Raw genomic sequence first — 24,861 nt, 5'->3', positions numbered from 1 at the left:
GCGATGGCGGACACCGGACCCGCTGATTCGCTGTGAGTCAGATGAGTTCGGGTGACAAGCAAGTACTGAAGCAGAGAACTGCGGCACTGGATATATCAGGAGTCCCAACCCTCTTGAGTTTAATTATATGCCTGTGAGTAGTCACCTCTCTGGAGCCTCGGGCCTCCCTGAGGAAGCCAAGTGTGTTCAGCGAAACGCGTCGGACCTTCAGTTTCCTCAATAACAAGCTGTGAATGTATAAATTATGCATACAATCAGCTGCCTTGTCGCTTCTCTTTCTATACGTATTTTTATATTGAGTTTCTAAAATGACTTTTGTATAATAAAATACAACTTATATCTGATTTATTATTGTGTGCTCATCTCATGTGACAACCCCACATCCAGTCCAGGCTTTATTCTGGCAGGGGTCCCCTCCTCCTTTCTTTCTTATCTATTTCACAATTATAACATAATGTCACATATTATCATTAAACTGATATAATATAACTGAACTGTGATATAAAGTAGCTAGGATAGGATAGTATAGGATAGAACAGGATAGGATAGAATAGGATAGAATAGAATAGGATAGGAGAAGATAGAATAGGATAGATTAGGATAGAATAGGATAGAATAGAATAGGATAGAATAGGATGGGATAGAATAGAATTGGATAGAATAGAATAGGATAGGAGAAGATAGAATAGAAGGACTAAGATAGATTAGGATAGAATAGGATATGATAGAATAGGATAGAATAGGATAGGAGAAGATAGAATAGAATAGAAGGAATAGGATAGATTAGGATAGAATAGAATAGGATAGGATAGAACAGGATAGGAGAAGATAGAATAGAATAGAAGGAATAGAGTTCTGTTTTTCCTGCTGTCATTTCTTGTGGCAATCCAGCTCATTCGGTGTATTGGGGTTACGCCTGTGCATGGTGTTTTAGAGTGGTGTCTTAGCGCGATGTCTTAGCGCGGTGTCTTAGCACGGTGCCTTAGCGCGGTGTCTTAGCGTGGTGCCTTAGCGCGGTGTTTTAGCACGGTGTCTTAGTGCGGTGTCTTAGCGCGGTGTCTTAGTGCGGTGTCTTAGCGCGGTGATGAGCGCGGTGTTTTAGCGCGATGTCTTAGCGCAGTGTCTTAGCGCGGTGTCTTAGCGCGGTGTCTTAGCGCTGTGTTTTAGCGCGGTGTTTTAGCACGGTGTCTTAGCGCTGTGTTTTAGCGCAGTGTCTTAGCGCGGTGTCTTAGCGCGGTGTCTTAGCGCTCTGTCTTAGCGCAGTGTCTTAGCGCGGTGTCTTAGCGCTGTGTCTTAGCGCGGTGTCTTAGCGCGGTGTTTTAGCGCGATGCCTTAGCGATGTGTCTTAGCGCTGTGTCTTAGCGCGGTGTCTTAGGGCGGTGTCTTAGCGCGGTGTTTTAGCGCGATGCCTTAGCGATGTGTCTTAGCGCTGTGTCTTAGCGCGGGTTCTTAGCGCGGTGTTTTAGCGTGGTGTCTTAGCGCGGTGTCTTAGCGCGGTGTCTTAGGGTGGTGTCTTAGCGCTGTGTCTTAGCGCGGTGTCTTAGTGCGGTGTCTTAGCGCGGTGATGAGCGCGGTGTTTTAGCGCGATGTCTTAGCGCAGTGTCTTAGCGCGGTGTCTTAGCGCGGTGTCTTAGCGCTGTGTTTTAGCGCGGTGTTTTAGCACGGTGTCTTAGCGCTGTGTTTTAGCGCAGTGTCTTAGCGCGGTGTCTTAGCGCGGTGTCTTAGCGCTCTGTCTTAGCGCAGTGTCTTAGCGCGGTGTCTTAGCGCTGTGTCTTAGCGCGGTGTCTTAGCGCGGTGTTTTAGCGCGATGCCTTAGCGATGTGTCTTAGCGCGGTGTCTTAGGGCGGTGTCTTAGCGCGGTGTTTTAGCGCGATGCCTTAGCGATGTGTCTTAGCGCTGTGTCTTAGCGCGGGTTCTTAGCGCGGTGTTTTAGCGTGGTGTCTTAGCGCGGTGTCTTAGCGCGGTGTCTTAGGGTGGTGTCTTAGCGCTGTGTCTTAGCGCGGTGTCTTAGCGCGGTGTCTTAGCGCGGTGTTTTAGCGCGGTGTTTTAGCGCGGTGTCTTAGCGCGGTGTTTTAGCGCGATGTCTTAGCGCGGTGTCTTAGCGCTGTGTCTTAGCGCGGTGTCTTAGCGCTGTGTCTTAGCGCTGTGTCTTAGCGTGGTGTCTTAGCGCGGTGTCTTAGGGTGGTGTCTTAGGGTGGTGTCTTAGCGCTGTGTCTTAGCGCTGTGTCTTAGCGCGGTGTCTTAGCGCGGTGTCTTAGCGCTGTGTCTTAGCGATGTGTCTTAGCGCTGTGTCTTAGCGCGGTGTCTTAGCGTGGTGTCTTAGCGCGGTGTCTTAGCGCGGTGTCTTAGGGTGGTGTCTTAGCGCGGTGTCTTAGCGCGGTGTCTTAGCGCTGTGTCTTAGCGCTGTGTCTTAGCGTGGTGTCTTAGCGCGGTGTCTTAGCGCGGTGTCTTAGCGCGGTGTCTTAGCGCTGTGTCTTAGCGCGGTGTCTTAGCGCGGTGTCTTAGCGCGGTGTCTTAGCGCGATGTCTTAGCGCGATGTCTTAGCGCGGTGTCTTAGCGCGGTGTCTTAGCGCGGTGTCTTAGCGCGATGTCTTAGCGCGGTGTCTTAGCGCGGTGTCTTAGCGCGATGTCTTAGCGCGGTGTCTTAGCGCAGTGTCTTAGCGCGGTACGCTCGGACCCAATTGGCTGAAAATGAAAGCAATGATGATGAAAATTGGATTCTTATATTTGATGACATCCGCAGATAAACAAAACCACATTACCATATATGGAGAATGTAACCAGACCCCTCCCCCACCCAGGGCAACTGCGGCTAAATCTGCCCTCTTGGGAGGTGATATCCCCCTGCTGCCCCATTTCTCTGGAAGGAACCCCTCCCTCCCCCCCATAGATATACAGTGGGGAAAATTATGATTTGAACCCCTGCGATTAGCGGTGCGTGGCGTCGCTCTGACACACCACATCTCTGATCTTGGTAAAGAGGCGATGAGGGAGGCTCTGTACCATGTGATCAGCCCTGTCCAATCACAGCGCTAACCAGGAAGTGCCGGTAATCATCTTTCCTCAGTTCATGCTGACAAGGCGCAAGCAGCCAATCAGCGGCTCTCCTGACAGGGGGGTCTGTGGTGATAATCAGTGCAGCCCTCATCAGAGGTGCCCATCACAGATATCAATCAGAGTCCATCAGTGTCACCTATCAGTGTCCATCAGTAATGCCTATCAGTGCCATCTATCATTGCCCATTAGTGCCATCTATCATTGCCCATTAGTGCTACATTTCAGTGCCCATCAGTGAAAGAGAAGATAAAATTTTATAACAGAAACTAAGAAAAAAATTATTTGGTCTTTTTTAATTTGTTTTTAGCGCAAAAAATAAAATAATCCCAGCAGTGATAAAATACCACCAATGAAATCTCTACTTGTGGGAAAAATGTCACCTGGGTACAGCGTTCCATGACCGCGCAATTGTCATTCAAAGTGTGACAGCGCTTAAAGCTGGGAATTGTCCTGGGCAGGGGGGGGGGGGGGTGCAGGAAGGGGAAGAGGAGGGGGAGGGGAGGGGCTGGTGTGTAAGTTTGCCCACTTACATAGAAATGGCGGGTGTATAATTTTATCATCGTGTATTTTATATGATAGAGACAAAATATCAACCAAAAATCCAAAAAAATCACATGATACAAATGTTATAAATGGAGTAAAATAAGTATTTGAACCCCAACCAACCAACAATAATTCTGCCTCCCACAGACCGGCTACAGTAGGGGCTCATGTGGTACCAGATTAGTCCTGTCAATGTAAGAAGACAACTCGTTATGTGTATAGAAGACACCCGCCCACAGAATCTCTTTCCTCCAATCATAGCTCACCATTATGGGAGGAGGTCAGGGAGAAGATTGGAGACCGGCACAAGGCTGGAATGGCTACAAGAATATCAGCAAGAAGATTGGTGAGAAGGAGAAAACTGTTGGAGCGATTATTCACAAATAGAAGAAATATAAAATAACCATCAATGGTCCTCAGTCTGGAGCTCCATGGAAGATTTCTCCTCATGGGGTGAGGATGGTCATGAGAAAAGTGAGGGATCCGCCCAGAACTAATCGGGAGGAGCTTGTGAATGATCTCAAGGTAATTGGCACCACAGTCCCCAAACAAACCATTGGTAACACAATAAGTGGATATGGATTGAAATCCTGCAGCGCCCGCAAGGTCCCACTCCTCAGGAAGGCACATGTACAGTCACCATACCTACAGTCATCCCAATCAACATCTAAATGATTCAGAGAAGGATTGGGAGAAAGTTCTGTGCTCAGAGGAGACCAAAATACAGCTCTTTTGCATCAACTCGACTCTCCGTGTTTGAAGGAAGAAAAATGCTGACTATGATTCTAAGAACATCATCCCTACAGCCACCTTCCCTACAGTCACCTTCCCTACAGTCACCCTCCCTACAGTCACCATCCCTACAGTCACCTTCACTACAGTCACCATTCCTACAGTCACCGTCCCTACAGTTACCGTCCCTACAGCCACCATCTCTACAGTCACCTTCCCTACAGTCACCCTCCCTACAGTCACCCTCCCTACAGTCACCGTCCCTACAGTCACCCTCCCTACAGTCACCGTCCCTACAGCCACCATCTCTACAGTCACCTTCCCTACAGTCACCCTCCCTACAGTCACCGTCCCTACAGTCACCTTCACTACAGTCACCATCCCTACAGTCACCGTCCCTACAGTCACCTTCACTACAGTCACCATCCCTACAGTCACCTTCCCTACAGTCACCCTCCCTACAGTCACCTTCCCTACAGTCACCTTCCCTACAGTCACCCTCCCTACAGTCACCCTCCCTACAGTCACCGTCCCTACAGTCATCTTCCCTAAAGTCACCGTCCGTACAGTCACCATCCGTACAGTCACCTTCACTACAGTCACCGTCCCTACAGTCACCTTCCCTACAGTCACCTTCCCTACAGTCACCGTCCCTACAGTCACCATCTCTACAGTCACCTTTCCTACCATCACCATCCCTACAGTCACTTTCCCTACAGTCACCTTCCCTACAGTCACCTTCCCTACAGTCACCATCCCTACAGTCACTGTCCCTACAGTCACAGTCCCCTACAGTCACCGTCCCCTACAGTCACCTTCCCTACAGTCACCGTCCCTACAGTCACCTTCTCTACAGTCACCGTCCCTACAGTCACCGTCCCTACAGTCACCGTCCCTACAGTCACCATCCCTACAGTCACCTTCCCTACAGTCACCTTCCCTACAGTCACCGTCCCCTACAGTCACCTTCCCTAGAGTCACCTTCCCTACAGTCACCGTCCCTACAGTCACCTTCCCTACAGTCACCGTCCCTACAGTCACCATTCCTACAGTCACCTTCCCTACAGTCACCGTCCCTACAGTCACCTTCCCTACAGTCACCCTCCCTACAGTCTACTGTCACCTTCCCTACAGTCACCATCCCTACAGTCTACTGTCACCTTCCCTACAGTCACCATTCCTACAGTCACCGTCCCTACAGTCACCATTCCTACAGTCACCTTCCCTACAGTCACCGTCCCTACAGTCACCTTCCCTACAGTCACCCTCCCTACAGTCTACTGTCACCTTCCCTACAGTCACCATCCCTACAGTCTACTGTCACCTTCCCTACAGTCACCATTCCTACAGTCACCTTCCCTACAGTCACCGTCCCTACAGTCACCTTCCCTACAGTCACCATCCCTACAGTCTACTGTCACCTTCCCTACAGTCACCGTCCCTACAGTCACCGTCCCTACAGTCACCATCCCTACAGTCACCGTCCCTACAGTCACCGTCCCTACAGTCACCATCCCTACAGTCACCGTCCCTACAGTCACCTTCCCTACAGTCACCATTCCTACAGTCATCGTCCCTACAGTCACCGTCCCTACAGTCACCTTCCCTACAGTCACCATCCGTACAGTCAAGTACGGAGGTGGAAACATGATGCTTTGGGGCTGTTTCTCTGATAAAGGTACAGGCAGACTTTACCTAATTGAGGGGCCAATGGGCGGGGCCATGTATTGTAGAATCTTGGATGAGAACCTTCTTCCCTCAGCCAGAACACTGAAGATGGATCATGGATGGGAATTCCAGCATGACAATGACCAAAAACATATCACCAAGGCAACAAAGGAGTGGCTTAAGAAGAAGCACATTAAGGTCATGGAGTGGCCTAGTCAGTCTCCAGACCTTCATCCTATAGATAATATGTGGAGGAGCTGAAACTTCGAGTTGCCAAACATCAGCCTGGAAACCTTAAGGATTTAGAGAAGATCTGTAAAGAAGAGGGAACCAAAATCCCTCCTGAGATGTGTGCAAACCTGGGGGCCAACTACAAGAAACATCTGACCTCTGTGCTCCCAACTACAAGAAACGTCTGACCTCTGTGCTCCCAACTACAAGAAACGTCTGACCTCTGTGCTTCCCAACTACAAGAAACGTCTGACCTCTGTGCTTCCATCTACAAGAAACGTCTGACCTCTGTGCTTCCATCTACAAGAAACGTCTGACCTCTGTGCTCCCAACTACAAGAAACGTCTGACCTCTGTGCTCCCAACTACAAGAAACGTCTGACCTCTGTGCTTCCCAACTACAAGAAACGTCTGACCTCTGTGCTCCCAACTACAAGAAACATCTGACCTCTGTGCTTCCATCTACAAGAAACGTCTGACCTCTGTGCTTCCATCTACAAGAAACGTCTGACCTCTGTGCTCCCAACTACAAGAAACGTCTGACCTCTGTGCTCCCAACTACAAGAAACATCTGACCTCTGTGCTTCCATCTACAAGAAACGTCTGACCTCTGTGCTCCCATCTACAAGAAACGTCTGACCTCTGTGCTTCCAACTACAAGAAACGTCTGACCTCTGTGCTTCCCAACTACAAGAAACGTCTGACCTCTATGCTTCCAACTACAAGAAACGTCTGACCTCTGTGCTTCCATCTACAAGAAACGTCTGACCTCTGTGCTCCCAACTACAAGAAAAGTCTGACCTCTGTGCTCCCAACTACAAGAAACGTCTGACCTCTGTGCTTCCAACTACAAGAAACGTCTGACCTCTGTGCTTCCATCTACAAGAAACGTCTGACCTCTGTGCTTCCAAGTACAAGAAACGTCTGACCTCTGTGCTTCCATCTACAAGAAACGTCTGACCTCTGTGCTTCCATCTACAAGAAACGTCTGACCTCTGTGCTTCCATCTACAAGAAACGTCTGACCTCTGTGCTTCCATCTACAAGAAACGTCTGACCTCTGTGCTTCCATCTACAAGAAACGTCTGACCTCTGTGCTTCCATCTACAAGAAACGTCTGACCTCTGTGCTTCCAACTACAAGAAACGTCTGACCTCTGTGCTTCCAACTACAAGAAACGTCTGACCTCTGTGCTTCCATCTACAAGAAACGTCTGACCTCTGTGCTTCCAACTACAAGAAACGTCTGACCTCTGTGCTTCCAACTACAAGAAACGTCTGACCTCTGTGCTTCCCATCTACAAGAAACGTCTGACCTCTGTGCTTCCAACTACAAGAAACGTCTGACCTCTGTGCTTCCCATCTACAAGAAACGTCTGACCTCTGTGCTTCCAACTACAAGAAACGTCTGACCTCTGTGCTTCCATCTACAAGAAACGTCTGACCTCTGTGCTTCCATCTACAAGAAACGTCTGACCTCTGTGCTTCCATCTACAAGAAACGTCTGACCTCTGTGCTTCCATCTACAAGAAACGTCTGACCTCTGTGCTTCCCATCTACAAGAAACGTCTGACCTCTGTGCTTCCCATCTACAAGAAACGTCTGACCTCTGTGCTTCCATCTACAAGAAACGTCTGACCTCTGTGCTTCCCAACTACAAGAAACGTCTGACCTCTGTGCTTCCAACTACAAGAAACGTCTGACCTCTGTGCTTCCATCTACAAGAAACGTCTGACCTCTGTGCTTCCCAACTACAAGAAACGTCTGACCTCTGTGCTTCCATCTACAAGAAACGTCTGACCTCTGTGCTTCCATCTACAAGAAACGTCTGACCTCTGTGCTCCCATCTACAAGAAACGTCTGACCTCTGTGCTTCCATCTACAAGAAACGTCTGACCTCTGTGCTTCCCAACTACAAGAAACGTCTGCCCTCTATGCTTCCAACTACAAGAAACGTCTGACCTCTGTGCTTCCAAGTACAAGAAACGTCTGACCTCTATGCTTCCAACTACAAGAAACGTCTGACCTCTGTGCTTCCAACTACAAGAAACGTCTGACCTCTGTGCTCCCATCTACAAGAAACGTCTGACCTCTGTGCTCCCATCTACAAGAAACGTCTGACCTCTGTGCTTCCATCTACAAGAAACGTCTGACCTCTGTGCTTCCAACTACAAGAAACGTCTGACCTCTGTGCTTCCATCTACAAGAAACGTCTGACCTCTGTGCTTCCATCTACAAGAAACGTCTGACCTCTGTGCTTCCATCTACAAGAAACGTCTGACCTCTGTGCTTCCAAGTACAAGAAACGTCTGACCTCTGTGCTTCCATCTACAAGAAACGTCTGACCTCTGTGCTTCCATCTACAAGAAACATCTGACCTCTGTGCTTCCATCTACAAGAAACGTCTGACCTCTGTGCTTCCATCTACAAGAAACGTCTGACCTCTGTGCTTCCATCTACAAGAAACGTCTGACCTCTGTGCTTCCATCTACAAGAAACGTCTGACCTCTGTGCTTCCATCTACAAGAAACGTCTGACCTCTGTGCTTCCCAACTACAAGAAATGTCTGACCTCTGTGCTTCCATCTACAAGAAACGTCTGACCTCTGTGCTTCCAACTACAAGAAACGTCTGACCTCTGTGCTTCCCAACTACAAGAAATGTCTGACCTCTGTGCTTCCATCTACAAGAAACGTCTGACCTCTGTGCTTCCAACTACAAGAAATGTCTGACCTCTATGCTTCCAACTACAAGAAACGTCTGACCTCTGTGCTCCCATCTACAAGAAACGTCTGACCTCTGTGCTTCCATCTACAAGAAACGTCTGACCTCTGTGCTTCCAACTACAAGAAACGTCTGACCTCTGTGCTTCCATCTACAAGAAACGTCTGACCTCTGTGCTTCCATCTACAAGAAACGTCTGACCTCTGTGCTTCCCAACTACAAGAAACGTCTGACCTCTGTGCTTCCAACTACAAGAAACGTCTGACCTCTGTGCTCCCATCTACAAGAAACGTCTGACCTCTGTGCTCCCATCTACAAGAAACGTCTGACCTCTGTGCTTCCAACTACAAGAAACGTCTGACCTCTGTGCTTCCATCTACAAGAAACGTCTGACCTCTGTGCTTCCAACTACAAGAAACGTCTGACCTCTGTGCTTCCCAACTACAAGAAACGTCTGACCTCTATGCTTCCAACTACAAGAAACGTCTGACCTCTGTGCTTCCATCTACAAGAAACGTCTGACCTCTGTGCTTCCATCTACAAGAAACGTCTGACCTCTGTGCTTCCCAACTACAAGAAACGTCTGACCTCTGTGCTTCCCAACTACAAGAAACGTCTGACCTCTGTGCTTCCATCTACAAGAAACGTCTGACCTCTGTGCTTCCAACTACAAGAAACGTCTGACCTCTGTGCTCCCAACTACAAGAAAAGTCTGACCTCTGTGCTTCCAACTACAAGAAACGTCTGACCTCTGTGCTTCCATCTACAAGAAACGTCTGACCTCTGTGCTTCCATCTACAAGAAACGTCTGACCTCTGTGCTTCCAACAAGGGTTTCTCCACCAACTACTAAGGGGATCAAATACTTATTTTACTCCCTGAACTGCGACTCCATTTATAACATTTGTATCATGTGTTTTTTTCTGGATTTTTGGTTGATATTCCGTCTCTATCATATAAAATACACCGATGATAAAAATCCCCCCTGTATATAGATCTGACCGTCTAAAAAATGATTGTTATAGTTACTTGTCCCTAGAGCTGACACTCAGTGTTATCAGCTGATCCTGCCCCCCCCCCCCCCCAGCTCACAGCACAGTTCATCACAGAAACAATTGTGGTTACTTGTCCCCAGAGCTGACACTCAGCGTTATCTCCTCCCCCCTCCACTTGTGATCAGCTGGTGAAGTGAGAGTTGTCAGGCCCCAGGCTGCCTGTGATGGACGGTCAGGAACGGTGATTAATGCGCATTTTCTGGCTGCCGGCCAGCCGCTGTTGATAAAAATAGCCCGGAACGATTTTCTGAGGTGCCTGGAATTCAGATAACGTCCTGCGATGTGAGCGACGGGCCGGGGACACATTGTGCAGAATCAGGAGAATTACAGGACGATCGTTCCCGCCTGTCAGGGCGATATCTGTCCAACGCCAAGAAGACGCACGGTGCACAATGCTGGCGCTGCAACCCTTCCAACCGCCATTAAACCGATCTCTGCGTCTGCAGGCCACGGACGCACAAACGCTACAAAACGGGAATGGCGGCAACTCCATGCAATGCGCTCCTAAAATTCCATTCAATAAAGTTTCATACAGAGTACAAAAAGTCCCAATGCTCAGACTGACGCGTTTCACCCCGAAGGGGCTTTATTCATAACAAATACAAAATAAATAGACTCCACCTGAACCTGAGGCGGGGGCAGGGAAAACAAATGAACCCCCAACTAATAAATGCAGCATTGGATGAAGTCCGGAGGTGTGAAAAAAAAACAAGAAAGCATCCAGACAGGAAAAAGGAAAGAGAAGTAAGAAAGTATATAAAATGTATATAAAGAGCCAAAGCCAAAAGAAACTTTGTAAAATGTTACGACAAAGAGCAGAAACAATAGAAATATAGAAACATAGAATGTGTCGGCAGATAAGAACCATTTGGCCCATCTAGACTGCCCAATATATCTGAATCCTATGAATAGTCCCTGGCCCTATCTTATATGAAGGATAGCCTTATGCCTATCCCATGCATGCTTAAACTCCTTCACTGTATTTGCAGCTACCACTTCTGCAGGAAGGTTATTCCATGCATCCACTACCAGGCGTTCTGAGTGACCCGACTCTGCTAGGCATTCTGAGTGACCCGACTCTGCTAGGCATTCTGAGTGACCCCGGCTCTGCTAGGCATTCTGAGTGACCCCGGCTCTACCAGGCGTTCTGAGTGACCCGACTCTGCTAGGCATTCTGAGTGACCCCGGCTCTACCAGGCGTTCTGAGTGACCCGACTCTGCTAGGCATTCTGAGTGACCCCGGCTCTGCTAGGCATTCTGAGTGACCCCACTCTGCCAGGCGTTCTGAGTGACCCGACTCTGCCAGGCGTTCTGAGTGACCCAACTCTGCCAGGCATTCTGAGTGACCCGACTCTGCCATGCGTTCTGAGTGACCCGACTCTGCTAGGCATTCTGAGTGACCCGACTCTGCTAGGCATTCTGAGTAACCCGACTCTGCCATGCGTTCTGAGTGACCCGACTCTGCTAGGCATTCTGAGTGACCCGACTCTGCCAGGTGTTCTGAGTGACCCGACTCTGCTAGGCATTCTGAGAGTGACCCGACTCTGCCAGGTGCTCTGAGTGACCCGACTCTGCCAGGTGTTCTGAGTGACCCGACTCTGCTAGGCATTCTGAGTGACCCGACTCTGCCAGGTGTTCTGAGTGACCCGACTCTGCCAGGTGTTCTGTGAGTGACCCGACTCTGCCAGGTGTTCTGAGTAATCCAACTCTGCCAGGTGTTCTGAGAGTGACCCGACTCTGCCAGGTGTTCTGAGTAATCCAACTCTGCCAGGTGTTCTGTGAGTGACCCGACTCTACCAGGCGTTCTGAGTGACCCAACTCTGCTAAGCATTCTGAGTGACCCGACTCTGCCAGGCGTTCTGAGTGACCCGACTCTGCTAGGCATTCTGAGTGACCCCGGCTCTGCCAGGCGTTCTGAGTGACCCGACTCTGCCAGGCATTCTGAGTGACCCGACTCTGCCAGGCGTTCTGAGTGACCCGACTCTGCTAGGCATTCTGAGTGACCCCGGCTCTGCCAGGCATTCTGAGTGACCCGACTCTGCCAGGCGTTCTGAGTGACCCGACTCTGCCAGGTGTTCTGTGAGTGACCCGACTCTACCAGGCGTTCTGAGTGACCCGACTCTGCTAGGCATTCTGAGTGACCCGACTCTGCCAGGGTTCTGAGTGACCCGACTCTGCTAGGCATTCTGAGTGACCCGACTCTGCTAGGAATTCTGAGTGACCCGACTCTGCCAGGCCTTCTGAGTGACCCGACTCTGCCAGGCATTCTGAGAGTGACCCGACTCTGCTAGGCATTCTGAGAGTGACCCGACTCTGCCAGGTGTTCTGAGAGTGACCCGACTCTCCCAGGTGTTCTGAGTGACCCGACTCTGCCAGGTGTTCTGAGAGTGACCCGACTCTGCCAGGCATTCTGAGTGACCCGACTCCCACCACAATCAGGGTCACCAATTTGTGGGTTTTAGGAAGGATCAATGTCACGGAATATTCCATATAAAGGATTTCTGCTGTTTTTAGGGTTGAAGCTCCCAGTGATTCACCCAATGGAGGAGATCCACGAGTTATTTCTGAAAAGAAGAAGATGGATTGGTGGATAGTCATTTTCATGGTAACCATTGGGGAGAGATGGGGGATGGGAGGTCAAGGTAGGGGGGTGATAATCATGACCCCTCAGAGAATAGTACATCCCTGATAATATGGTTGACATTGGTGTAAAGTGAACACAGCAATGCTACAATCTGTAAGGAAAATGTGAATGTGGTAACCCTTAGCAACCAATCAGAGACCCACAGCAGCCAATCAGAATCCATCCATCAATCAGCTGACCATAGTAAGCCGAAATGTCTTTCTTTTTTCACTTCGGTAAGATATGTATGAGGATGTGGGAGGAGCCACATGTCATCACATGACTGATATCTATGTTATTGATATGTTTTCTTCCCTCTGCAGACGAAGATCTACAGGAAGATCATGCACCTGTCCACCTCCAACATGTCTATGGGGGACATGACCTCCGGGCAGATCTGCAATCTGGTGGCAATTGATGCCAACCAGCTGATGTGGTTCTTCTTCCTGTGCCCTAATCTCTGGGCAATGCCCGTTCAGGTGGGTAAGGGGGCTCTGCGTGTGCCCAAAATCTGTCCTCAAACCACAGGAAAGTTGAAATCAGGCTAGCAGTAGGAGGGGCTGTTTTTTAGGTTGATGGACAGGAGGGGGTGGTAGCAGTCCTGGAAGATGGTGCTTTAATCCTACCTCTACCTGTGCACAGATATAATCCTATAGGGGTAGGAGGCTGCAATGATCTGAGTTATGAATATTTATATCTGACCATCACTAGGAGTTATGCCAGTGGTGCCTGATGGGGAGATGTGGCTGTTTTTTCTTCCTGCTGGGCTGTGCCTGATGGGGAGGCATGGCTATTTTTGCTTCCTCCTGGGCTGTGCCTGGTGTGGAGGTGTGGCTGTGTTCTCTTTCTCCTCAGCTGTGCCTGGTGGAGGTGTGGCTGTGTTCTCTTCCTCCTGGGCTGTGCCTGATGGGGAGGTGTGGCTGTTTTTTCTTCCTGCTGGGCTGTGCCTGGTGGGGAGGTGTGGCTGTGTTCTCTTCCTCCTGGGCTGTGCCTGGTGGGGAGGTATGGCTGTGTTCTCTTCCTCCTAGGCTGTGCCTTGTGGGGAAGTATGGCTGTGTTTTCTCCCTCCTGGGCTGTGCCTGGTGGGGGTGTGGCTGTGTTCTCTTCCTCCTGGGCTGTGCCTAGTGGAGGTGTGGTTGTGTTCTCTTCCTTCTGGTCTGTGTCTGGTGGGGAGATATGGCTGTGTTCTTTTCCTCCTGGGCTGTGCCTTGTGGGGAGGTATGGTTGTGTTCGCTTCCTCCTGGGCTGTGCCTTGTGGGGGTGTGGCTGTTTTTTTCCTCCTGGGCTGTGCCTGATGGGGAGGCATGGCTATTTTCTCTTTCTCCTGGGCTGTGCCTGGTGGGGTGGTATGGCTGTGTTCTCTTCCTCCTGGGCTGTGCCTGGTGGGGAGGTATGGTTGTGTTCGCTTCCTCCTGGGCTGTGCCTTGTGGGGGTGTGGCTGTTTTTTTCCTCCTGGGCTGTGCCTGATGGGGAGGCATGGCTATTTTCTCTTCCTCCTGGGCTGTGCCTGGTGGGGAGATGTGACTGTTTTCTTTTCCTCCTGGGCTGCGCCTGGTGGGGGTGTGGCTGTATTCTCTTCCTCCTGGGCTGTGCCTGGTGGGGGTGTGGCTGTGTTCTCTTCCTCCTAGGCTGTGCCTGGTGGGGGTGTGGCTGTGTTCTCTTTCTCCTGGGTTGTGCTTGGTGGGGAGGTGTGGCTGTTTTCTCTTCCTCCTGGGTTGTGCCTGGTGGGGAGGTGTGGCTGTTTCCTCTTCCTCCTGGGCTGTGCCTGGTGGGGTGGTATGGCTGTGTTCTCTTCCTCCTGGGCTGTGCCTGGTGGGGAGGTATGGTTGTGTTCGCTTCCTCCTGGGCTGTGCCTTGTGGGGGTGTGGCTGTTTTTTTCCTCCTGAGCTTTGCCTAGTGGGGAGGTGTGACTGTTTTCTCTTCCTCCTGGGCTGTGCCTGGTGGAGGTGTGGCTGTGTTCTCTTCCTCCTGAGCTGTGCCTAGTGGGGTGTAGGGTGACCACGTGTCTCGGATCGCCCGGGACAGTCCCGCATTTGGAGAGTCTGTCCCGGGTCCCGGTCACCCTCATTCCAGGACAATGCAGTGTCCCGGAATGATTTTTTTTTATATATATTTTTTTTTATTTATTTATCTATTTTTTAATTCTATGATTTAACATGTGTCATCATTTGGGTATTTTTCTTTGATTCAGCCTATTGGGGTTTTTTCCATTGGCCAGTGAGCCTAACCCCGCCCATTACTTGGCTTCTTAGAGCCTCCAATTGCCTTCAGAGTTCAGCCACAACTTGACAAAGCTACAATCGTGCGAAACATGTCGTGGCATGGCAATCTGGAGGCTCCACAGAAGCGAACGTATCCAGTCCTCCGCTCTTCTCGGCTTCCGGGTGACTCCTCCGGCTGGCCATCTACGGACTTCTGGTCCCGTCCTGCACGGTGACGTCATGATCAGCGTGCGCCTCCCGGTGCTCACACGGTAGGCACCGAGGGAGCTCAACGCAGAGGCTCTGGTCTGGGAAGGCGGCCGCACACCAGACCGTTTGAGACCCCCGCTTCTGACCCAATCTGTTTTTCCATCTGCCAGCCACAACCCTTTACACCGATTACCAGGTCCCTAAGAACATACTAGGGATTTCTACAAACAATCAGTGAGGAGGCACAGAGTTTTCAAGGAGTGGTAGGACTGTTCATTATTAATCTATTATATTGTTTTAACCATTGGAACTATTCAATAAATCTTTATGAGACTGTCTATTGAAGTCCACATTGGGGTTGAATTTCACCAGCATGAGCATTATGCATATCTGAGCGCCATCCCTCATTTTCTTTCAAATTTACCTACATGCTGTCCTGTGTTTGGGATTGGGCGAACAGTGTTGCTACAGATATTTTCTTCATATGCTATTATGCATTCTCTGCGAAGGGACATTTCAGGATTTTCCAATCTTGGATTAGCGCCAGAACTTCTGCTTGGAGTTACATGGATGTAATGTGTGTGTGTGGCTACAGTTTTTGGGGACAGTTCTTTGGTTCCAAAATCAGGACTTCAGAGATATCTAAGTAGCCAGTTAAAGTGTGCAGAAATACTGAAAAATGCACAGACAGATATGTTTTTGCCAGTCTCACGTATAAGTTTGACGAAATGCACTTGGGAAAGTAAGTGTCCCTGAATGGCAGTTAGGAAATGTGGTCACCCTAGTGGAGTGTAGCTGTGTTCTCTTCCTCCTGGGTTGTGCCTGGTAGGGAGGTGTGGCTGTTTCCTCTTCCTCCTGGGCTGTGCCTGGTGGGGAGGTGTGGCTGTGTTCTCTTCCTCCTGAGCTGTGCCTGGTGGGGAGGTATGACTGTGTTCTCTTCCTCCTGGGTTGTGCCTGGTGGGGAGGTGTGGCTGTTTCCTCTTCCTCCTGGGCTGTGCCTGGTGGGGGTGTGGCTGTTTTCTCTTCCTCCTGGGCTGTGCCTGGTGGGGAGGTATGACTGTGTTCTCTTCCTCCTGGGTTGTGCCTGGTAGGGAGGTGTGGTTGTTTCCTCTTCCTCCTGGGCTGTGCCTGGTGGGGAGGTGTGGCTGTGTTCTCTTCTTCCTGAGCTATGCCTGGTGGGGGGGGGGTGGCTGTGTTCTCTTCCTCCTGGGTTGTGCCTGGTAGGGAGGTGTGGCTGTTTCCTCTTCTTCCTGGGCTGTGCCTGGTGGGGAGGTGTGGCTGTGTTCTCTTCCTCCTGAGCTATGCCTGGTGGGGGGGGGGGGTGGCTGTGTTCTCTTCCTCCTGGGTTGTGCCTGGTAGGGAGGTGTGGCTGTTTCCTCTTCCTCCTGGGCTGTGCCTGGTGGGGAGGTGTGGCTGTTTTCTCTTCCTCCTGGGTTGTGCCTGGTGGGGAGGTGTGGCTGTTTCCTCTTCCTCCTGGGCTGTGCCTGGTGGGGAGGTGTGGCTGTTTTCTCTTCCTCCTGGGTTGTGCCTGGTGGGGAGGTGTGGCTGTTTCCTCTTCCTCCTGGGCTGTGCCTGGTGGGGGGGGGTGGCTGTGTTCTCTTTCTGTATGACTGGAGGTGGGCTTTCTGGAGTCTGCATGTTCTCTGGCTGTGCCCCGACCTCCTGTATTGGTCTTCATATAGAAGTCAAGCCCTGAGGGGAAATGTCAGCCCACTTTTTCTCTGGGGGTCCCTTATAGTCTTTGGGGGGTATGGGGGTGCTACACACGTGTGTGCTCCTACATGGAGGTCTGTGGACTGTGGTGTGCCAGTGATATCGGTCAGTCTTATTCTGGGGAATTCATAAAGACTTTTCCATGCTGCCTCTCCACAACAAATGTCGCTGGGGTGACAGATTTAGATTGGAATCAGCTAGATGAATTCAGGGCAAGCACTGTGGTTGGGGACCCTCTGAGGCCGGCCCATATGGACACCTCATCCTCAGTGCAACTGAACTCCCTCCCCACCATCACAGACAGAACACTGACCAGGGGGGCGGAGCCTGATGAGGATTTGGAGACACTAGTTCTCTATCAGGTCCTCTACCCTTGTGGTAGGCAGTGGGCGGATCCATAGACATCAGACAACCTGCTATTGGCTATAGGCTTCCCCATTTCTTGCTTTCAATGCCAAGAAGAGAGTGGACCTGATGGGGAACTGGTGTCTCAGCTTTCCTATCAGGCTCCGCCCACTGTCAGCATCACTGGTTGCTAGGAGCCTGTCTATGATATCAACAGCGGTCTGGACAACCAGTGAGAGGTGGGGAGGGGAAGGCCACTCTGCTATCCCATGTACAGAGACCAGCCTGCTGCCTGTCTCTGTACTCCAGCTTAGAGTTGGTCCTAATATAAACTGGAGGTCGTTCTTTTTTAATTCAGTGCAGCCGCAGAACCGCTAAAACTACCGGAATCCGCCGCACCCGACCGTGAAACTACAAACACTGACAACCAGGATTTTTATCTGGCTTGGGATTTTTTTAAGGGCCATACCACCAGAAAAGTGTCATGGTGGTTTGTTACATTCCCGTTATTATATTGTATATTTCCAGCATGTGTCCAGAAAATACAATACGGCCTCTGAGCCAATCATAGGATCTCATTTACACCTGTGAGCCAATCATAGGGTTTCATGGACACCTGTGAGCCAATCATAGGGTTTCATGGACACCTGTGAGCCAATCATAGGGTTCCACTGCCACCTGTGAGCCAATCATAGGGTTTTATTTACACCTGTGAGCCAATCATAGGGTTCCACTGCCACCTGTGAGCCAATCATAGGGTTTCATTTACACCTGTGAGCCAATCATAGGGATTCATGGACACCTGTGAGCCAATCATAGGGTTTCATGGACACCTGTGAGCCAATCATAGGGTTCCACTGCCACCTGTGAGCCAATCATAGGGTTTTATTTACACCTGTGAGCCAATCATAGGGTTTCATGGACACCTGTGAGCCAATCATAGGGTTTCATGGACACCTGTGAGCCAATCATAGGGTTCCACTGCCACCTGTGAGCCAATCATAGGGTTTCACTGCCACCTCTGAGCCAATCATAGGGATTCATTGACACCTGTGAGCCAATCATAGGGTTTCATTTACACCTGTGAGCCAATTGTTGGCTTTGCTGATGCCCTCATCCAATATTTGCCCCCCACTGACTTCTGTAATCTTTGGTTTTTGCTGACACTTTTGATCCAATCATTGGCTTCTACTGATGTCTGTGAGACAATTGTTGGCTTTACTGATAATTGAATTGGGGGGATTGTGTTTCCAGCTGCTGCGGGCAATGTATGCTTTTCCGGGGTGCTGATATAATTCACAAAAATTTACTGACACTTGTCAGATGATCATTGGCCTTCAATGACTTCTGTAAGATGATTATTGGCTCTCACTGACCCTTTAGGACAGTCTTTGACTTTACTGACACCTGTAATCTGATTGTTGGTTCTTACTGACACCTGTGATCTGATTGTTGGTTCTTACTGACACCTGTAATCTGATTGTTGGTTCTTACTGACACCTGTAATCTGATTGTTGGTTCTTACTGACTTCTGAGATCTGATTGTTGGTTGTTACTGACACCTGTGATCTGATTGTTGGTTCTTACTGACACCTGTGATCTGATTGTTGGTTGTTACTGACACCTGTGATCTGATTGTTGGTTCTTACTGACACCTGTGATACGATTTCTTTGTTCTCATTGATATCTGTGAGCCAATCATTGGCTTCCACTGAGGCCTGTGATCTGATCATTAGCTTTACTGACACTTGTGAGCTGATCAGTGACTCTCACCAATGTCTGTGATACAATTGTTGATTTTACTGACACCCGAGAGACAATCGTTGGTTTTAATGTCACTTGTGAGCCGATTGTTAACTTTACTGACACTTATTAGCTGATCGTTGTGTTTACGGACCTTGTTGGGGGTGGGGCGGGCGCTGCGTTGTCTATAGTAGGATGGAGCGTACATCATTCATACATCTCATTACACCGAGTATCGATCGTCCTCTCATTACACCGAGTATCGATCGTCCTCTCATTACACCGAGTATCGATCGTCCTCCGGGAATCACACAGAGAAATGGATACATTTTATTGGCAGATTTTATTCAGCAGAAAATGTTTCCGTATTATTGATCGCTGTATTGATCTGACTGCAATGTGATCTGATGGAGAATCTATTCCCGCAATCCTCCACACATGGCGAACTTTCACATCCATCACCTTCACTTCTCCTCCATTGTAGGCAGAAAACCCTCCACCCCCAGGGGGGGAAACATGTCAGGCTCCATCCCTCACTCTGTCAGTATATTGGATTTTATGACATCACACGGCACTCCTTTCCTCCATTACAGACTTGACGCTGGAAGTTTTCTTCCAGAGGAGCCGGAACCAGGGGGACCCTAAAAAATGACCACCCCTCCCCCCCACCCCCAGAGTGTACACATCCTGAAATTGGTGGGAAAAGGGAGAGATGGTGTGTGTGGGAGATAAGAGGGTAGTGTGTGTTACCTTGTATTATGTTGATGGGGGGGTGTATCGTGGTGGCAGGGGAGGGGTGATATCAGTAACATTGTATCATGGTGGGGGGGAGGGGTGATATCAGTAACATTGTATCATGGTGGTGGGGGAGGGGTGATATCAGTAACATTGTATCATGGTGGGGGGGAGGGATTATATCAGTAATATTGTATCATGGTGGTGGGGGAGGGGTGATATCAGTAACATTGTATCATGGTGGTCTCATCTCTCCGCAGATCATTATGGGGATCATTCTCCTCTATTACATTCTGGGGATCAGTGCCTTAATTGGAGCCGCAGTCATCATAGTCCTGGCGCCAGTCCAGTATTTTGTAGCCACAAAGTTGTCTCAGGCCCAGCGCAGCACTCTGGTGAGTCAGCATTCTGGTGAGTCAGCACTCTGGTGAGTTAGCACTGTCCATGGACTGGCAGAGACAAGCCAAGAGATTTTTGTATTATCAACACATTTTAGGACTATAACCCCAACATCAACACGTAGAAACCCCTATACAATATGCAGTATATTTTTATGACTGTATTATCGTATTATAATTATAGGGGTGGAGCCTCCAGAGAGTCTGAGCATATGGGGGAGGGGCCTCTGGGAGTTATATATATATTATACCCAGGGATACAGTATATATATATATATATATAAATGTGTATTTTATCCGAAGTTGTATTTTTTGTGTTTTGTATCCGGAATGTTGCTAATTTTGCACATTTCTGTTTCCTGTAGGAGAATTCTAACGAGCGTCTGAAGAAGACGAATGAGATGTTGCGCGGGATCAAACTGCTGAAGTTGTATTCCTGGGAGCACATCTTCCATGGCAGTGTGGAGGAGACGCGGCAGAAGGAGCTGACCAGCCTGAAGGCGTTCGCCTTGTACACCTCAGTATCCAGTATGTTCCTCCATACATGGTGGGAGGTCTCACCTTGGGAAGTCCTCACACCCACCATGTCCTACCTCCACCCTCACCTGATAATACCCCACCCTTACTACCCTCACAACCCCCTCTGTATATGATATCCCCTCCATGGTTCCCACCTCTGCCGCTCACATCACATAAATATTTCACAGTAATGAAGCCACCAGGGGGCGCTGTAGTACTGCCATCTCCTGGGGAGTCCAGTAACTATTATAAACATTAGAAGAGCCCGGGGTAAGTCCTGGAATACAGGCTCTTCATCATAAGACACCCCCGGGGTAGTTATTAATCAATGTTTGGGGTATTATATACAATGGGCACTGAGGGAATCCCAGTCTCTGGAGTACCGCCTTGTGTCATGTGATCACCATCCTCCCAGGTGTGATCACCATCCTCCCAGGTGTGATCATCCTCCCAGCTGTGATCACCATCATCCTCTCAGGTGTGATCATCATCCTCCCAGGTGTGATCACCATCCTCCCAGGTGTGATCACCATCCTCCCAGCTGTGATCACCATCATCCTCCCAGGTGTGATCACCATCCTCCCAGGTGTGATCATCATCCTCCCAGGTGTGATCATCATCCTCCCAGGTGTGATCATCATCCTCCCAGGTGTGATCATCATCCCCCCAGCTGTGATCACCATCATCCTCTCAGGTGTGATCATCATCCTCCCAGGTGTGATCATCCTCCCAGCTGTGATCACCATAATCCTCCCAGGTGTGATCATCATCCTCCCAGGTGTTATCACCATCCTCCCAGGTGTGATCATCCTCCCAGCTGTGATCACCATCATCCTCTCAGGTGTGATCATCATCCTCCCAGGTGTGATCACCATCCTCCCAGCTGTGATCACCATCATCCTCCCAGGTGTGATCACCATCCTCCCAGGTGTGATCATCATCCTCCCAGGTGTGATCATCATCCTCCCAGGTGTGATCATCATCCTCCCAGGTGTGATCATCATCCCCCCAGCTGTGATCACCATCATCCTCTCAGGTGTGATCATCATCCTCCCAGCTGTGATCACCATAATCCTCCCAGGTGTGATCATCATCCTCCCAGGTGTTATCACCATCCTCCCAGGTGTGATCATCCTCCCAGCTGTGATCACCATCATCCTCTCAGGTGTGATCATCATCCTCCCAGGTGTGATCACAATCCTCCCAGGTGTGATCATCCTCCTCCCAGGTGTGATCATCATCCTCCCAGGTGTGATCACCATCCTCCCAGGTGTGATCATCATCCTCCCAGGTGTGATCACAATCCTCCCAGGTGTGATCATCCTCCTCCCAGGTGTGATCATCATCCTCCCAGGTGTGATCACCATCCCCCCAGGTGTGATCATCATCCTCCCAGGTGTGATCATCCTCCCAGCTGTGATCACCATCATCCTCTCAGGTGTGATCATCATCCTCCCAGGTGTGATCACAATCCTCCCAGGTGTGATCATCATCCTCCCAGGTGTGATCATCCTCCTCCCAGGTGTGATCATCATCCTCCCAGGTGTGATCACCATCCTCCCAGGTGTGATCATCATCCTCCCAGGTGTGATCACCATCCCCCCAGGTGTGATCATCATCCTCCCAGGTGTGATCATCATCCTCCCAGGTGTGATCATCATCCTCCCAGGTGTGATCATCATCCTCCCAGGTGTGATCACCATCCTCCCAGGTGTGATCATCATCCTCCCAGGTGTGATCACCATCCCCCCAGGTGTGATCATCCTCCTCCCAGGTGTGATCATCCTCCTCCCAGGTGTGATCACCATCCTCCCAGGTGTGATCATCATCCTCCCAGGTGTGATCACCATCCCCCCAGGTGTGATCATCATCCCCCCAGGTGTGATCATCATCCTCCCAGGTGTGATCACCATCCTCCCAGGTGTGATCATCCTCCCAGCTGTGATCACCATCATCCTCTCAGGTGTGATCATCATCCTCTCAGGTGTGATCATCATCCTCCCAGGTGTGATCATCATCCTCCCAGGTGTGATCATCCCCCTCCCAGGTGTGATCACAATCCTCCCAGGTGTGATCATCATCCTCCCAGGTGTGATCATCATCCTCCCAGGTGTGATCACCATCCTCCCAGGTGTGATCATCCTCCCAGCTGTGATCACCATCATCCTCCCAGGTGTGATCACCATCCTCCCAGGTGTGATCATCATCCCCCCAGGTGTGATCATCATCCTCCCAGGTGTGATCACCATCCTCCCAGGTGTGATCATCATCCTCCCAGGTGTGATCACCATCCTCCCAGGTGTGATCATCCTCCCAGCTGTGATCACCATCATCCTCTCAGGTGTGATCATCATCCTCTCAGGTGTGATCATCATCCTCCCAGGTGTGATCACCATCCTCCCAGCTGTGATCATCACCCTTCCAGGTGTGATCATCATCCTCCCAGGTGTGATCATCATCCTCCCAGGTGTGATCATCCCCCTCCCAGGTGTGATCACCATCCTCCCAGGTGTGATCATCATCCTCCCAGGTGTGATCATCATCCTCCCAGGTGTGATCATCATCCTCCCAGGTGTAATCATCCTCCTCCCAGGTGTGATCAGGCCACGATGGAAGCTTGTCCAATGTGTGTAATGTGAGCTCCTAACCCTCTCTTCTCCTTCTCTCGCAGTATTTATGAATGCCGCCATTCCCATCGCCGCTGTGCTCATCGTAAGTCTTGTCATTATTTCCCAGAATCCTCTGTGCTCCTCTCCTTCCACCCATTGACAGACTCTTCTCTTCTCTCTCTCCATGTGTGAAGACGTTTGTGGTCCACGTTCACCTCCTCACCAAAGACAAATTCTCTCCGGCTGTGGCCTTCGCCTCCCTCTCCCTCTTCCACATTCTGGTCACTCCGCTATTCCTGCTGTCCAGTGTGGTCAGGTCCACCGTCAAGGCTCTGGTCAGGTAAGAGCTCTTCAGTGATCATCTCCAACCTCTGACCTCATCTCCCACATCTGACCTCATCTCCTACCTCTGACCTCATCTCCTACCTCTGATCTCATCTCCTACCTCTGACCTCATCTCCCACATCTGACCTCATCTCCAACCTCTGACCTCATCTCCAACCTCTGATCTCATCTCCTACCTCTGATCTCTTCTCCTACCTCTGATCTCTTCTCCTACCTCTGATCTCTTCTCTTACCTCTGATCTCTTCTCCTACCTCTGATCTCATCTCCAACCTCTGATCTCATCTCCAACCTCTGATCTCTTCTCCTACCTCTGATCTCTTCTCCTACCTCTGACCTCATCTCTTACCTCTGACCTCATCTCCCACATCTGACCTCATCTCCTACCTCTGACCTCATCTCCAACCTCTGATCTCATCTCCTACCTCTGACCTCATCTCCTACCTCTGACCTCATCTCTTACTTCTGATCTCTTCTCTTACCTCTGATCTCTTCTCCTACCTCTGACCTCATCTCCAACCTCTGATCTCATCTCCTACCTCTGACCTCATCTCCAACCTCTGATCTCATCTCCTACCTCTGACCTCATCTCTTACTTCTGATCTCTTCTCTTACCTCTGATCTCTTCTCCTACCTCTGACCTCATCTCCAACCTCTGATCTCATCTCCTACCTCTGACCTCATCTCTTACTTCTGATCTCTTCTCTTACCTCTGATCTCTTCTCCTACCTCTGACCTCATCTCCAACCTCTGACCTCATCTCCTACCTCTGATCTCATCTCCTACCTCTGATCTCATCTCCAACATCTGATCTCATCTCCTACCTCTGATCTCATCTCCTACCTCTGATCTCATCTCTTACTTCTGATCTCTTCTCTTACCTCTGATCTCTTCTCCTACCTCTGACCTCATCTCCAACCTCTGATCTCCTCTCCTACCTCTGACCTCATCTCCTACCTCTGATCTCTTCTCCCATCTCTGACCTCATCTCCTACCTCTGATCTCATCTCCTACCTCTGACCTCATCTCCAACCTCTGATCTCATCTCCAACCTCTGATCTCTTCTCCCATCTCTGACCTCATCTCCAACCTCTGACCTCATCTCCAACCTCTGATCTCATCTCCCACCTCTGATCTCATCTCCTACTTCTGATCTCTTCTCCCACCTCTGACCTCATCTCTTACTTCTGATCTCTTCTCTTACCTCTGATCTCATCTCCTACCTCTAACCTCACCTCCTACCTCTGATTTCATCTCCTACCTCTGACCTCATCTCCAACCTCTGACCTCATCTCCAACCTCTGACCTCATCTCCAACCTCTGATCTCATCTCCTACCTCTGATCTCTTCTCCTACCTCTGATCTCTTCTCCTACCTCTGATCTCTTCTCTTACCTCTGATCTCTTCTCCTACCTCT

The 24,861-nt window shown here is 50.0% G+C and overlaps 1 protein-coding gene across 1 annotated transcript in view; it reads left to right on the top strand.

Annotated features, from left to right (window-relative positions):
- ABCC8 (ATP binding cassette subfamily C member 8) overlaps positions 1-24,861 on the top strand; it is a 199,386-nt gene that overhangs the window by 91,704 nt on the left and 82,821 nt on the right. Inside the window, exons 8-12 of the mRNA XM_082276046.1 lie at positions 12,952-13,107; positions 19,836-19,970; positions 20,339-20,501; positions 23,164-23,204; positions 23,296-23,441. Of these exons, the coding sequence (XP_082132172.1) occupies positions 12,952-13,107; positions 19,836-19,970; positions 20,339-20,501; positions 23,164-23,204; positions 23,296-23,441 (641 nt within the window). The remainder of the gene's footprint in view (positions 1-12,951; positions 13,108-19,835; positions 19,971-20,338; positions 20,502-23,163; positions 23,205-23,295; positions 23,442-24,861) is intronic.

The sequence above is a fragment of the Pelophylax lessonae genome (genome assembly GCF_965119305.1).
Source record: "Pelophylax lessonae genome assembly, contig: HAP1_SCAFFOLD_254, whole genome shotgun sequence".
NCBI classification, from domain to species: domain Eukaryota; kingdom Metazoa; phylum Chordata; class Amphibia; order Anura; family Ranidae; genus Pelophylax; species Pelophylax lessonae.
The sequence above is the reverse complement of the archived record's forward strand: the minus strand, read 5'-3'. Positions and strand labels throughout refer to the sequence as shown.